The 12,756-nt window shown below is 40.6% G+C and overlaps 1 protein-coding gene across 4 annotated transcripts in view; it reads right to left on the bottom strand.

Moving 5' to 3' along the window:
• Positions 1-3,884, bottom strand: part of IFT56 (intraflagellar transport 56) — a 48,057-nt gene extending 44,173 nt beyond the window's left edge. For all 4 annotated transcript variants that reach the window (XR_008575400.1, XM_054812694.1, XM_054812695.1 and 1 more), the window contains exons 1-3: positions 3,841-3,884; positions 3,578-3,715; positions 3,105-3,197 (exon numbers count right to left, since the gene is read on the bottom strand). Coding sequence is in view for 3 of the 4 variants with exons in the window: in XM_054812694.1 (XP_054668669.1) it covers positions 3,105-3,197; positions 3,578-3,715; positions 3,841-3,843 (234 nt within the window). In the remaining variant the exon portion in view is untranslated. The remainder of the gene's footprint in view (positions 1-3,104; positions 3,198-3,577; positions 3,716-3,840) is intronic.
• Positions 3,885-12,756: the final 8,872 nt, after the last annotated feature.

The raw sequence follows: 12,756 nt of genomic DNA, 5'->3' as shown, positions 1-12,756 counted from the left end.
GCTGCTTCAATTTGTAAATCAGGCAGCTCAGAAACAGAATCAGACTGATGCTCTGATTCTGGTCCTTGGGTGACACTGAGAAATTTTTCAGGAAATATTTAAGATTAGTACTATGAACAAGTCATGGCAGAAAGATGAGTGGGTTTTTCTCCATTAGGGATAGTAGATGTGGAAGACTCTAGAAAATTAATTAGATGCCGCCATCCACTAGGGGAGTTCTGGTTGCCATATGATGCCAGGAAGACACCAGCCACTCAGTGCTAGTAAAAATCAATTTGTCAGAGAAGAAAGCTAGACATTTCCCAGGGAGGGACTGCCACCATGACTGCTGGAAGGGTTGAGTCCAGTGCAGAACCATTTGTAAACTGATGTACAGCAGTAGGCATGATCTCACCAGACCAAGTGTCGGTGATATATCCTTTGAGAAAGGCATCTACCTACTAAGAAGGAAAAGGTGTGACCCTAGTGAAGCTCAGGTTAGCACTCTACCTAGAGAACACCTGACTATTGATCTGCCTATGATAAGAGAATGTAAATTCTCTCATGTGAACGTGTCAGATATTTTTCTGTCGTTCTCTCCGAAGAAACTCTTGGAGCTGGAGGTCTGTGTGGTTTTCATTTTTCTCCTGCTTTTCCCAGTAGTGGATGATGGCCACCTCACCCCAATTCCCAAGCCTCTCCAAAAGTTGCTGTGCAACCAGCACGCCTATCTCACTATGAAAGTATCATTACAAATAAAAGGACTATTGAGCAGCATAATTTCTGAAGACCCTCACCTGGTATATGGAACACAAACCATGAACTGGGAATACAGTCACACAGACTATGTGTTGTCACTTGCAGGCACTTAGCTGTGTGAATCATTTAGATAGTGTGTAATGTCACTCTGGAGAATTCTGCAGAATCTTCTACCCACACTATTTTATTTACAGTGCTCTTGGCACTCCCCAAAGAGTGCTCCAGGATCTAAAGGGTATATAGATAATCAAGGAATTTGTCCTTGAGAATACAGCAACAATGCCTCTGTAACATAGCAGAGAAGATACAGCATTACACTTCAACCTTGAAGCTGATAACTGAAAGTCAATTCAGCCTCCACAGTCAGCACTCTTTGCCTTGATTACTACAGGCTTGGGAATTACAACTATGGTGTTCTGTCCCAAAAGAAACTAGGTTGAGATGCACAGGCTCATCTCCCACATATCACCACAAAGTTATCAGGACTCATCACTGTGCCAAAAATCAGTCTTAAATCGGAAAAGATAGGCCCTGTGATCTCTCGCAAAAAAACCACACACACACACAAACAAACCAACCACAAACCATGCATACAAACCTTTTATTGTCCCTACTTGGGCAGAAAAACGGAGAAAAGACGACCATGTTGTGGTTTTTAAAAGCGTGAATCAACAGCATCACCTAGTGGTGAATCAAACACCACATACAAAACCTAATGTCTACAAAAAATAATTAAATAAAATAAATGCTGTTACTCCTTCGTTGAAGGAAACATTTAAAATCTACTCTGTCTATAAAAGCATCTACTGGGTATTCCAAATAGCAGAATTTATTTCAAAGAAATGGCAAGCTATTTTTCATTTGCATACAAACATTTTTCTTTTTTTAAACTTTCACTCCGTATTAGCACCTAACATCTAGATAGAAATTAACTACAGCAACTAATTGTTACATTTATAATCTTTAAATTCCACAACTCTAAACATGAATATTAAGTTACCACTATGTCCTATACTACTATTCTACATTCTGTACTGTGTATACTGTCAATTTAATTCACTGAGCATTTCTAACATCTCCAATGGATGTTTCCTCTTCAATTTTTTTAAGGGGGATAGTGCCTTGTGAACTTACTCGGAAGCTTTAGAAAATCTATTTCCGCCTCACGTATGAATCTTGTGCACATGACCATGTATTACTATAGTTAAACACCTAATTTTATCTAAGAGAGAAAATATCACCATTATTTTATAATCTATTTCTCTACAGTTATTTTCTTTTGTTAATACTTTAAATTATCATCTGTTATTAATATTTCTTCCACGGAAAGCAAGTTAAAAGGCTGCAAAACCAGCTATACTTCACAGTTATGCTTCACAGAGAATAGTGATGGAGAGCTCCCCCAGCTGACATTGCACCGTTTAAGGGTTATTGGTTTCAGTCAATACAGCATTGTATGGACCCAGCAATTCACAGCTGTAGGAATACAGCAATGAGACAAACAATACTCAGGCAGACTAAGTTGTTTTCAAATCTTCACTAGCTTATATGCAGCCTTGTGGGTACCACCATAACACTCCCTGTTCTGGTGTGCACACTGATTCCAGTGCTCAGAGGTACAGAGCAAGGCAGGCAACAAAAATTTGTTAAGAATTCTACAGAGGAACATGCTGGCACAACTGAGAAGATAAAGGGATCCCAGGGACACTGGCAACAAATTGAGTTTTGTTGGAGACATAAGTGGACACAAGAGAAAGAATTGCATACGGACTCATACACTGAAAGAGACACATCAGCACTGTATGGTGCAAATATTAAAAATGTATGTGTATTTGAATAATCAACGTGTCTTTTAGTCACTTAAAGCTTTTGGAGAATAAGAATGTCTCATTTCATTGAATTACCTAATACAAGAAAATATAAAGAACAATAAAGTACATTAAATGGCCAGGGGCATTAACCTCTGAAGGAAGAATTAAAAAAGCATGTATATTACACATAAGCTACACAATGAAGACAAAGACGTAATTAAACCTGAAAAACAAAACTGCGGAAAGCTAGCTGCAAAAAGGAAATGGAAAATTTAGGACATGAACTATGTGACATTTAAAAGGACAGATTAGGCTACTGAGCCTAGTATTAAATCGGACAGTTGATAACATAAAAAAAAAAATCTATTTTCATAGGCTAATACCATTTTTTCCAATCCAAACTGCTTTCCACAGCATCTGCATTATTACAGTACATTTGTACCTTAACTGGCTGGCAGAACTGTTCCCTATTACAGAACATCTTCCTCCCATTGTCATCGCTTTATCACAACATCCCAATTTCCAACCTCAGGGAACAGGATTTCCCCACTTTACCTCCAGTGCTCTCTTGTAGTCACCCAAATGAAAGGCAGAGTATCCAATCCAAAGGTCAGCATCCTCCTCCTGCTCACCCACGTGCCGTTTAAACTTTGTAGAGAAGAAAGAATATAAGAATTTCATCAGCTACCACACAGTTTCATAAAGCCCCACAGATAATCAAAGTAATACTGGGCCATCTTATATCACAGATGGTTTGACAGCTGTGGATGCTACTGGGGTGGAGCTACTCTCACATTTCTGAAGGAAGCAGCAGGCAACCCTCACACACCAAACCAAGTTCTGCAAAGTGAGGGCAAAAGCTGTCACAACAGTGACTAACAGCTGCAAAAGCAGGCGAGTGGGACCCAAGGCAGGTGAAAGGTTTCCCTCGCCCTGCAGCTGTGTCGGGCACAGGCCTGGCAATGACCGTACCGCTCTCCTGAGGGGAGCGGGAGAACCGGAGTCTCCGCCCCCGCCGCGGCCGTTACCTCGAGCAAGGCGATCGCGCCGGTGAAGTCCCTCAGGGCCAGGAGCTCTTCCAGCTGCGGCACCTTCTTCCCCTTCTTCCTCCTCCTGTCTCCCGGCGGCGGGGTACCCCCCACGGCCGGCTTGGCCCGGGAGAGCATCTGAGCAGAAAGCAGAGCGGGGCGAGACCGAGTCAAAGCGGGACCTCGGCACGGTTTCCCCCGCCTGAGGTGGAGGAAAGGAAGCACCGCGCCCGCCCCGAGCCCCCCACCCCGCCACCTCTCACCATCCTGCCGCTGAGCCCGAGCTCCTCGCTCGGCCGACGGCGCCGTTGCCAGGGTAACCGCGGGACGGCGGAAGGCGGCGGCGAAGAGGCGCCGGCTGGCGACTGGCGCCACCTCCCCCAGGGTTCCGCCTCCGCTGCGGCGGGCGTCGGTGTCCGTAGCGACCACGGGAGGGGAGGGGTCGGCCCCTCAGTCCGTCTGTCCGGTTGCTGGCACCCCGGACAGGTAGGCCTCTATGACTTGTGGTCTAATTCCAGCCGCTGGCACTTAAACCTCCATAGACACACTCGCGCACAGAACAGAGAGTCTCCTCACCCGGGACAATAGTTAGAAATGGAGTTTAAGATGACGGCAGGACACCGCGCTGATCGGGTGCAGGGCGCAGCCAGAGGAATGCACTGACGAGCAACCAGTTTGCACATCACCAGCCCCTGTTACCCCCCTGTCCTGTGTCCCATACTGCCTCCTCCCCAAACCCCCTTGATCTCTTCCTTTCCCCACCTTTGTTCCCTTGCCTAGACATCCCATAATAAGTCCTGTGCAATCCCAAAGTGCTCTTCCCTGGCATGCCGTCATGAGTTTCATACGCTCGTAGTCAGCAAATCCTCCATTGACCAGAGAGCCTCTGCCGTGGATGATGTTGGGTTGATCACCCTCCCATGACAGCCCTGTGGGGAGGGAATCCCACAGATGTTTTATCCTTTTCTGGTAAACATAGCCACTCCATCTGTATTTCCATGATTATAAAGATGGAGAGCATAATATCAAATGTTAGGTATGTGGGTTGCGCACATTCTAACTGCATGCAGTAGCATCCGGCCAGCTCTGGAAAATTTTCAAGTGCAGCTTGATTCCTGTGGCACCTCTGTCATTGCAATCTACTGCAAATAAAACAGATCTCTCCTAGTTACAGAGGAACACCACGCAGCGTAATTCCCCAGACTTTCATTTTTATAGTGCCTGAATTGCACCATTAGCAATTTCCGTGCAGAGGATCAATACATTACACTACTGCTGACAACTCAACTAGCCAAAAAAATACATGCCCATGGACAGGACTAATGAGGTATCTGTATTTCTACCATTTTTCCTTCCTGGAGAAGAAAAATTTTTTGCACTCCATCAGAAAAAAAAAGAGGCTTGTTTTTTGTATTAATAAACATATCCCGTCACACTGCAATCATCTGTAACATAGTCCAGCAGTAAAGAACCACGTGCTGCTGCTTCAGTTCCACCTTCACCTTCTCCTGATCGCTTCAAGATGGCTTGTCCCAGGAATGATACACCTGGCTTGCAACTGTCCCCAAGAGGTTACTCTGCAACCAGGAACAACCGGAGCACAACAGCACCATGATGGTGTCCCATGCTTACGGATATAATTTCATACCATGGGCCATAAAGAAGGAAGGCAAATAATCCACTTTCCCACAAAGGATTTCTCTGAATTAAATTAATTTTTAATTAGTCGGTCAAAGTGATAAAGAATGTGTGCCAGTGATTTGGTCTCCTTTTATAGCTCTTCTTTTTTAAGTAAGATATTATTTCTGTGAGGAGAAAATTAATTTTCCATAAATAATTCTGAAATTATTTGCCTTTTCAGAGATTTGATTTTAAGTGGGTTTTTATGTTGTCAGGATTGCCTATGTAGACTAATACATATAACAGATACCTGTCCTCTTATCAGTTGTTTAGGATTTTCTATTATCTAACAGAAAAAAGAAAATTCAGCAGGCTAAAAGGCTTAAGAGTCTTCTCTATCAGAATCCTGTGAAATCAAGAAAAACATCTAGATTGACAGGGATATTGTAAGATGCCTTTTTTCTTCCAGATCTTTAACAATGCCTCAGAAATACTTAATTTTAAACTGAAAGAAAATAATAATTGTTGTAAATACCTCAGAGTAATTTTCAGTACTGCCATAGAATATTCTGGCTCTGTACAGTAAGCTAGGAAAACTGAAGATTTTTGTTTGGGTTTTTATTTTTTGCCAAAGCAAACTGAGTAAAGGAGGAGAAAAAGAAGGAGCAGAAGGTGTCACTGATGAGGTGTTATATTTTTGACTGAAATGCAAGCAAGCAGACAGTACAATTAGGCAAGATTTTTTTTTTTTTTTAAAGTAACTGAAAATAGAATTTTACTACATTGCTTTCTTCTATTTTTTATATAGATTCCTTTACAAGATTCTGCTGTTCTAAGAATCAATATACTAAATACAGCTAATATATTGACTCAAATGGAAGAAAGCTCTCGGCTGCTCCACTGGTTTTTCCCATTTCCCAGTGGCTTCCTGAACTCTTATGTGGTGGGTCCAAAGCTGAGGAATGTGTGAGAGCTAACAGATATGCAGTACCAGTGGGTTAGCTGTGGGCACAAGAAGGACAGTATGAACTGAGATAAAAAGTAATAGTATCCAAACCAGTTCCTTTTTATTTGCAGACAGTGTTTTGCATGGCACCAGTGGGATTCCAGCATCCGTCTGCATCGTGGGGAAGATTTTCTTGACCAAAAGTTTTGTGATCATGCAGAGCGGGGAGTGCTCAGAAGCATGACGTGTTTCTCTGCTGCCAGCTTTCTGGCTGTCAGGGGAACTCAGATGGGAGACATCTTCTAACCTTAGCTGTGCTTTGGAGGCGAGTCCCCTAAGCACTGTCTGTACACACACACCCCTCTTTATGTGTAATTTTTTTGCCTCCAAAAAGATAACGTTCCATGAGTGTTAGCTTCAACTGAGCTTCAACTCACCTGCAAGATGAGAAAGTAAAAATTTATTCTAACCGGACATAGCGGTCTGGCTTCCAATCACAAAACTGGAGACATGTTATACGTAAAATGGAACTGTAGGTTACATTTAATAGCAAGGATCCTTCTCAGCTGCTTCAAACTCAAATGGAGTTCTTCTGGCATGTTCTCAGCAGACAAAGCTGTGACTGCCTGTCAGATCATTCCCTCATAGGTGAGGTCTCCAGCAGTATTAAAGGACAAGGTGGTGAGTTTGTTTGTGACTGTAATCAATCAAAAACATAGACTTTGCCATCAGCAGGGTTGCTAATTATAAATTGCACAACTCAACAGGTAGGCCATGGGTTGAACACAGCATAAAAATTATCTCTTGACATGTAGAAGTGCTACCTGTGTTTGGTGTGTGAGCAATATAAGTAGGGGGCAAAATTTGGCTTTATGGCAATTAATGTGGACTCTGCATACAGGAGTGGTCTAAAATCCTTTCAGAGCAGTAGGAGTCTCCATTCATATCTAATGTTCACTAAAGTCAATTGTGTAGGAGGACACATGTAATTTAATCCTGTATTCTCACCAGCATCAAATTGACCAAAATATTTTTAGCATGTCTGATGTAGAAATTATTATTAAGATGCAGACCAAAGTAGGTAGAGATGTTACAATCTTTTCCTGATATGAAATGCCGAGATGACGCTTCATAAATTAAAGACAAGTCAAGAAGTTCGGCTACTCTATTAATAATGCTGGAAAACTGCTGCAGTTCTTACCATCATCATTCTATCAGCCAGTGGCATTATCTTGGAGGCTGTGAGCTGGAAAATGATTAATGATCATGTTTATTCCCACACAGAATTGCTAGGAGAGATGGAATTGACTTACACTGATAGCAGGAAAGGAGAAGTCATGCACCTGTGACTAAACACCAAGATAAGCATCAGAGAAAGTAATGAGTGTTTAAATAAAAAAATCAGAGAGTAGAAATGAGGTCTAAGAAAAGGAGAGGAAGGAGGAGAAGGAAATAAAAAAGGGAGAGAAAGGAAAAGCAAGAAGTGAAAAAAAAATCATCATGTAACCAAAGCGAGAGGTTAGGAAGTGACCTTTGCATCAGCAACAATCACATGCTTCAATTTCCATAATGTCTGAGTAAGATCATGTTTTTTTCAGTAATGATGCTTCACCATGTTCTGCCTCTTCCATCTTTGAAAATGCATCTGACAACATCTCAAGATAAATGGTATGCGAAAGTGAGAGCAATGAAATGCTCCCCTGCTAAAGCTACAAAATCCTCTGAGCAAATGGGAAATGATTACTTTGAAAGCAAGGAATTTGAAGAATATTTGCTTCTTTTTTATGCAGTCAGCAACATCTGGGCCTTAATCCACCCTGGCATGATGACAGAAGGTGAAATATCTAAGTTGACAGCAAAGATCAGCCTGCAGAGGTGACAGATCATGTGCGCCTTTAATGCTCTTGTCAGATCTCTATTGTCCAGCTCAGGAAAGCAAACAACAGTCATGCCAATTAAAGACCTCCAAATGGTGAAACAAAAATTCATAATTTTTATCTTTATTTTGGTAAGGGAACCTCTTTCTTCAGTTTTCACTGGTGTTCATGTCTGTGATTGCATGGGTTTGTGGGAACTGCACCTTTGGAATTTTCCTGATACTTCTAGCACCCAACCTGCCATCAAGATTCAATCAAGTTAATAAAAGTAACTTAAAAGCTGTCCTTGTATTGGATTTCAGCATCACATTTAGGTAAGTTTTTGGAAGTTTATGTATGTAGAGCCAAGGGAGGGGAGGCAAGACAATCCACTGATCCAGCACAAGTCAGTGTCAGAACTGAAAATGCAATGCATGATTAGCTGGATCCACACAAACTTACCCAAGCCAGAAAGCCACATCATTGCAAGTGCTATGTCCCAGAGAATGTAGTTGTACTGGTCTAGGATGTGTGCTGATACATCTGCACAGTATTCCGCTGCCATATGGATTTACAGGATCATGTGTGCACTGGCTTGAAGATCTCGTAACTCCATCCCATCACATAGTATAGATGTGTATAATGTCTGATAAAATGAGTTTAAGGGAACTGACGTATGTGTCTGAGAGAAGAAATTATTACACACTCCAGCCATTTACCTTTGTAAGGAAAAAGAGAACAGATGTTTGCACATTACAGAGAGCTTACATTCGGCACTTGACAGAGCTGTATCCTGCTGAGTCTAGAACAGAGGCTAACTCTTACACTGAAAAGAAAAATATGTCCTGTCACTCTGGAAAAGAAGTCCTTTAGAGAAAGAGTACAAAATCAGCAGTTAAGAGGAAAGACTTTGGTAGTATACAAGTTAAATGGATAAATAATATTAACTTCAAAGTGCGTATGTGTTGGGAAAGGGTTAAAAGGAAGACTTTCATAATTGAGCTAGATATTTATGACACATCACTGTTTAACTTCATCTTTTGGTATGTGGCAACATAGATCAATGGAAAGATGGGGCCACCACCCAAGCTGCTGGTAGTATGAAGCAATTTCAATTACAACTTTTCTTATCCTTGTCTGTAGTTTTCCTCTTACTAGATCGGCAACTTCTGATGAGAATAGTCAGTGCTTTGCAGCAGCTATGTCAGTCTGTGGTAGCAACTATGAACTCCAAGAATAGACCTAAACTCTTGATAACCCATGGGAATGGCAATATAACGAGGACTTCTACTTTATCAGGATCTGTACTGGATCAGGATCATGCTGTACTATCAGGATCACGCAACACGACCCACATATTTACATGCTGTTTTACAGGCTTGTTGTTTATCAGTAGATCGTTTCAGTCCCAAAGAATATTTGTAAAGTCTTTCTTTATGTTCTTGTATAGTAAATGAGGGGAAAAAAAAAAATCAGTTCTGAGGTCAACATAGCTGCTATGCAGCTGCTATACATGCATACTATATATAAGCATACAGCCACTAGATATGTATACTATACAGTTTGTCATTATTTACATTACTGTCATCTAAATCTGGGTAGTAGAAATATTGTAAAAATAATTTAAAAGACAGAAAAAAATTATTTCGTGTCCTTGGTCTTCTCTGTAATGTTGAAAGTTAAAGAAGATATCTTTATACTATACAGTTTAGACCTGTAAGTTACTGACATTAAATTAACACAGACATTACAGTACTGTAATGTTTTCTTTTCTGCCTGTAATCACATTTGTGATTCCAACCTCTAACAAAACTGGAAAAAAAAAGGAAACCAGAAAAAAAAAAGGAAACGGAAACATTTCTATTTTATTTTTCTTCAATGTGACTTTTTAGATCTTTTTAAAGACAGCGTAAAAGCTACTTAAGCCTCAGACAATCAAAATAATCTGGAATCAGGCTTAGTAATAGTGGGTAGAAATTGAAAACAACATTGTTTGAAGTTTTTATACATTTATCCTGTTGGCTAAATATTTTCAACTACTACAACATATGCAAATTTCATATTAAAATTCTGTATTTTATGGAAACAATACTGTCAACTTCATTTATTCAAAAACATAGGCATGGCCACTGAAACCAAGGAAATTTGTTAAGTAAGTGAGAATTAAACATGTAAATGAATCTGCTGTTCTATTTATTGACATATATTTATAGATATTTTTAAATGTTATTTCTTCACATTTCCCAATTCTGCAATGCTGGAGACTTGCAGCATCTATTTTATTTTAGTGGAACCTCAGATTTTTGTGTACTATCAAAGTTCACAGCTCTGGACAAAATAAAAAATAATGTACAATTGTGAGTTGATCATAACAATCATAATTAAATGACACTGAATAAATAAATAATTGTAGCAAATATATAGAAAAATTTTCCATTTTAAAGGACATTGTCAAAATATTCTGCAAAATAAGACAATTGTATCACAATGCATGTTTCTTTACAAAATAGCTGCTTGATAAATGCTACATTGGTTGTCTTTGGTACTAAAGAAATTGAAGATGAGCTGACAACATGCCCACATTGTCTTCAGACTTACTAGGACTATTGGTGCCAACTTCCACAGCAGTAGTTTGACTGACTGGGGGCCACTGATACTTTCATCTAACTCTTTGGCTCTTCTGAGCTTTCTGAAATTTTCATTCCATATCTCCTCTTTATTTTCTCCTCTCTGAGTGGCCAAGTGGAAATAATGACTTGTAATTAAGTAAAAAAGAAATTAGGCTACATGCCAGTGAAAAGATCCTAAAAATGAATGTGTTAAAGGTATTGGAGATACACAGTGCCACATTCTGAATATGGTGGCACTTTTACAACATGAGCTGGATAGGCAAAGGGAGTCTGTGATGCCCGGGTTGGCCTATCATTGCCGTTTTTCAGGACTTTCAGACTCTGTACAAAAAAGAAGCCACCGAAAGGAGGAAAGCCCTGTCACATGGACCATTAAAAAAGGACTGGAAAATGTTCTGTAGAGCATAATCTTACATAGACTGAGAGACTTAGAGGAACAACTCTTTGGATTTTTTTTGCTCTTCTGGTTTCTTTTTCTCTGAGTGTCTTTGAATATTCTAGAAGACTGAGAGAACCTCTCAGAGTAGTTTTAGATCAGGAAGTCAGTGTTGATGACCTGTTTCAAATACACCCTATAATACCTGGTTGTTTATTATCCAATAAAACAGAGGGCAAAACAAACAAATAGTGCTGTAGAATCAGGCACTAAAAATCTTTTTTCACTAATATAGTTCTCTGATGAGTTAACTTGAGTTGGCATTTCTAATCTAACACAGATTATAAGAACACCCACAGAGACCTATTACGGTGTTTTGGAGCTATGCAATATATGCATAGGTATTATTGTTGTTTGTGAGGGCTTGAATTTCATCTTCAGACAAATAAATACATGGCCTTCTTATCTGAATCTTAATTGTCCCTGTGTTTCTTAAGGCAGATTAAGTGATAAACTACAGGGTTTGTATTCAATGATTCAAGAGGAGACCTCCATCAGCTGTTAATAATGCTAAGACTACAAAGATGAGGTACTCAAACTGATGTACATCTAAGAACTGACTTTTTGATAGATACTTGCACATAGCGAAGATATTTAATGCTGGGATCTTTTTTACCTTTCTGACAGATGATCACACTAGCTGATGGCTAGAAGCCACAGCTAGAAAAAATGCACTGGGGATGTCAGATGCAGTTTCTTAGCACCTTATTCCTTAAAAGGTGATTAAACCGTGACTCTTTTAAGATAGAATAAGTACCTCTAGAAGATGTGCTTTAAATATGTATTTGGGATAAATTTTATGTCTTATCCTGGGGGTGTTGGGAGAGGTTACCTTAGGGAGGATATTCCTGGTGTTTGAGTCTCTTGCTCTGTTCCTCCATGTCATCACCTTCTTTTGGAGGAAGGCAGAGTCATTTGCATTGCCTTCAGGATGCTCCCATTACTTGTAGTTCTGTTGTAAGACAGTATTTCTAATCAAAGCTGCCGTCGCCTGTAAAAGCCCAAAAGCTTTTTTTTTTCCTTTCCTCTGACACATAATTTGACTTCTAGGCTTCTGAACTGTATCCCTCCCTGACTAATCTTTGAAGTGTGAGAGCTGGCTCACAGTTGGAGAAAAGTTACTGAGATAGCGAGGTCAGTGTCCTGAAGAGATACGGAAGATTTGTTTCTGTATCTGCCTGGTTTGTGTCACTGGTAACCTCTTGGTTTTATAGACTGCTAGGTCGGACATTAAGAAAGAATTAGATGAAGTTGGCTGGGATCCTTGGGGGCTTGGCTTCATTCTGCAGCCAGGGCGCTATGAATGGACTGGCACTGGGGTCTCACCTTTTCTATTGCCCGGGGACTAAACATCTCTCAGGCAGAGGCAGCAACAAACACAAATAGACAGAAGTTTTTGCTTGTGGCAGGCCCATCAAATATTGTGCTTTACACATGAATCACTCGTCTACTTTTTCTTTTCTCCACCCTCACAGTCATCCATAGTATCTGTAACTCTCACGTTTACAGCACGATGCCAAAGCTTTTCTTTATGTCTCTTATTCCATGAAGCAGATGTTACTGATCAGTCTGCCAGGCAACTGTGCCTGATGTGCGAAGCCCCGAGGTACAAGGGAAAGTGTGGTGTTCAGCCAGTTCCTGGGAGAGCTTGCTTCACCCCAGCTGCAGCCTCCTGCCGCACTCCCTCCTGC

The sequence above is a fragment of the Grus americana genome, chromosome 1, assembly GCF_028858705.1.
Source record: "Grus americana isolate bGruAme1 chromosome 1, bGruAme1.mat, whole genome shotgun sequence".
Taxonomy (NCBI): domain Eukaryota; kingdom Metazoa; phylum Chordata; class Aves; order Gruiformes; family Gruidae; genus Grus; species Grus americana.
This window is presented reverse-complemented; position numbering and strand designations above follow the sequence as displayed.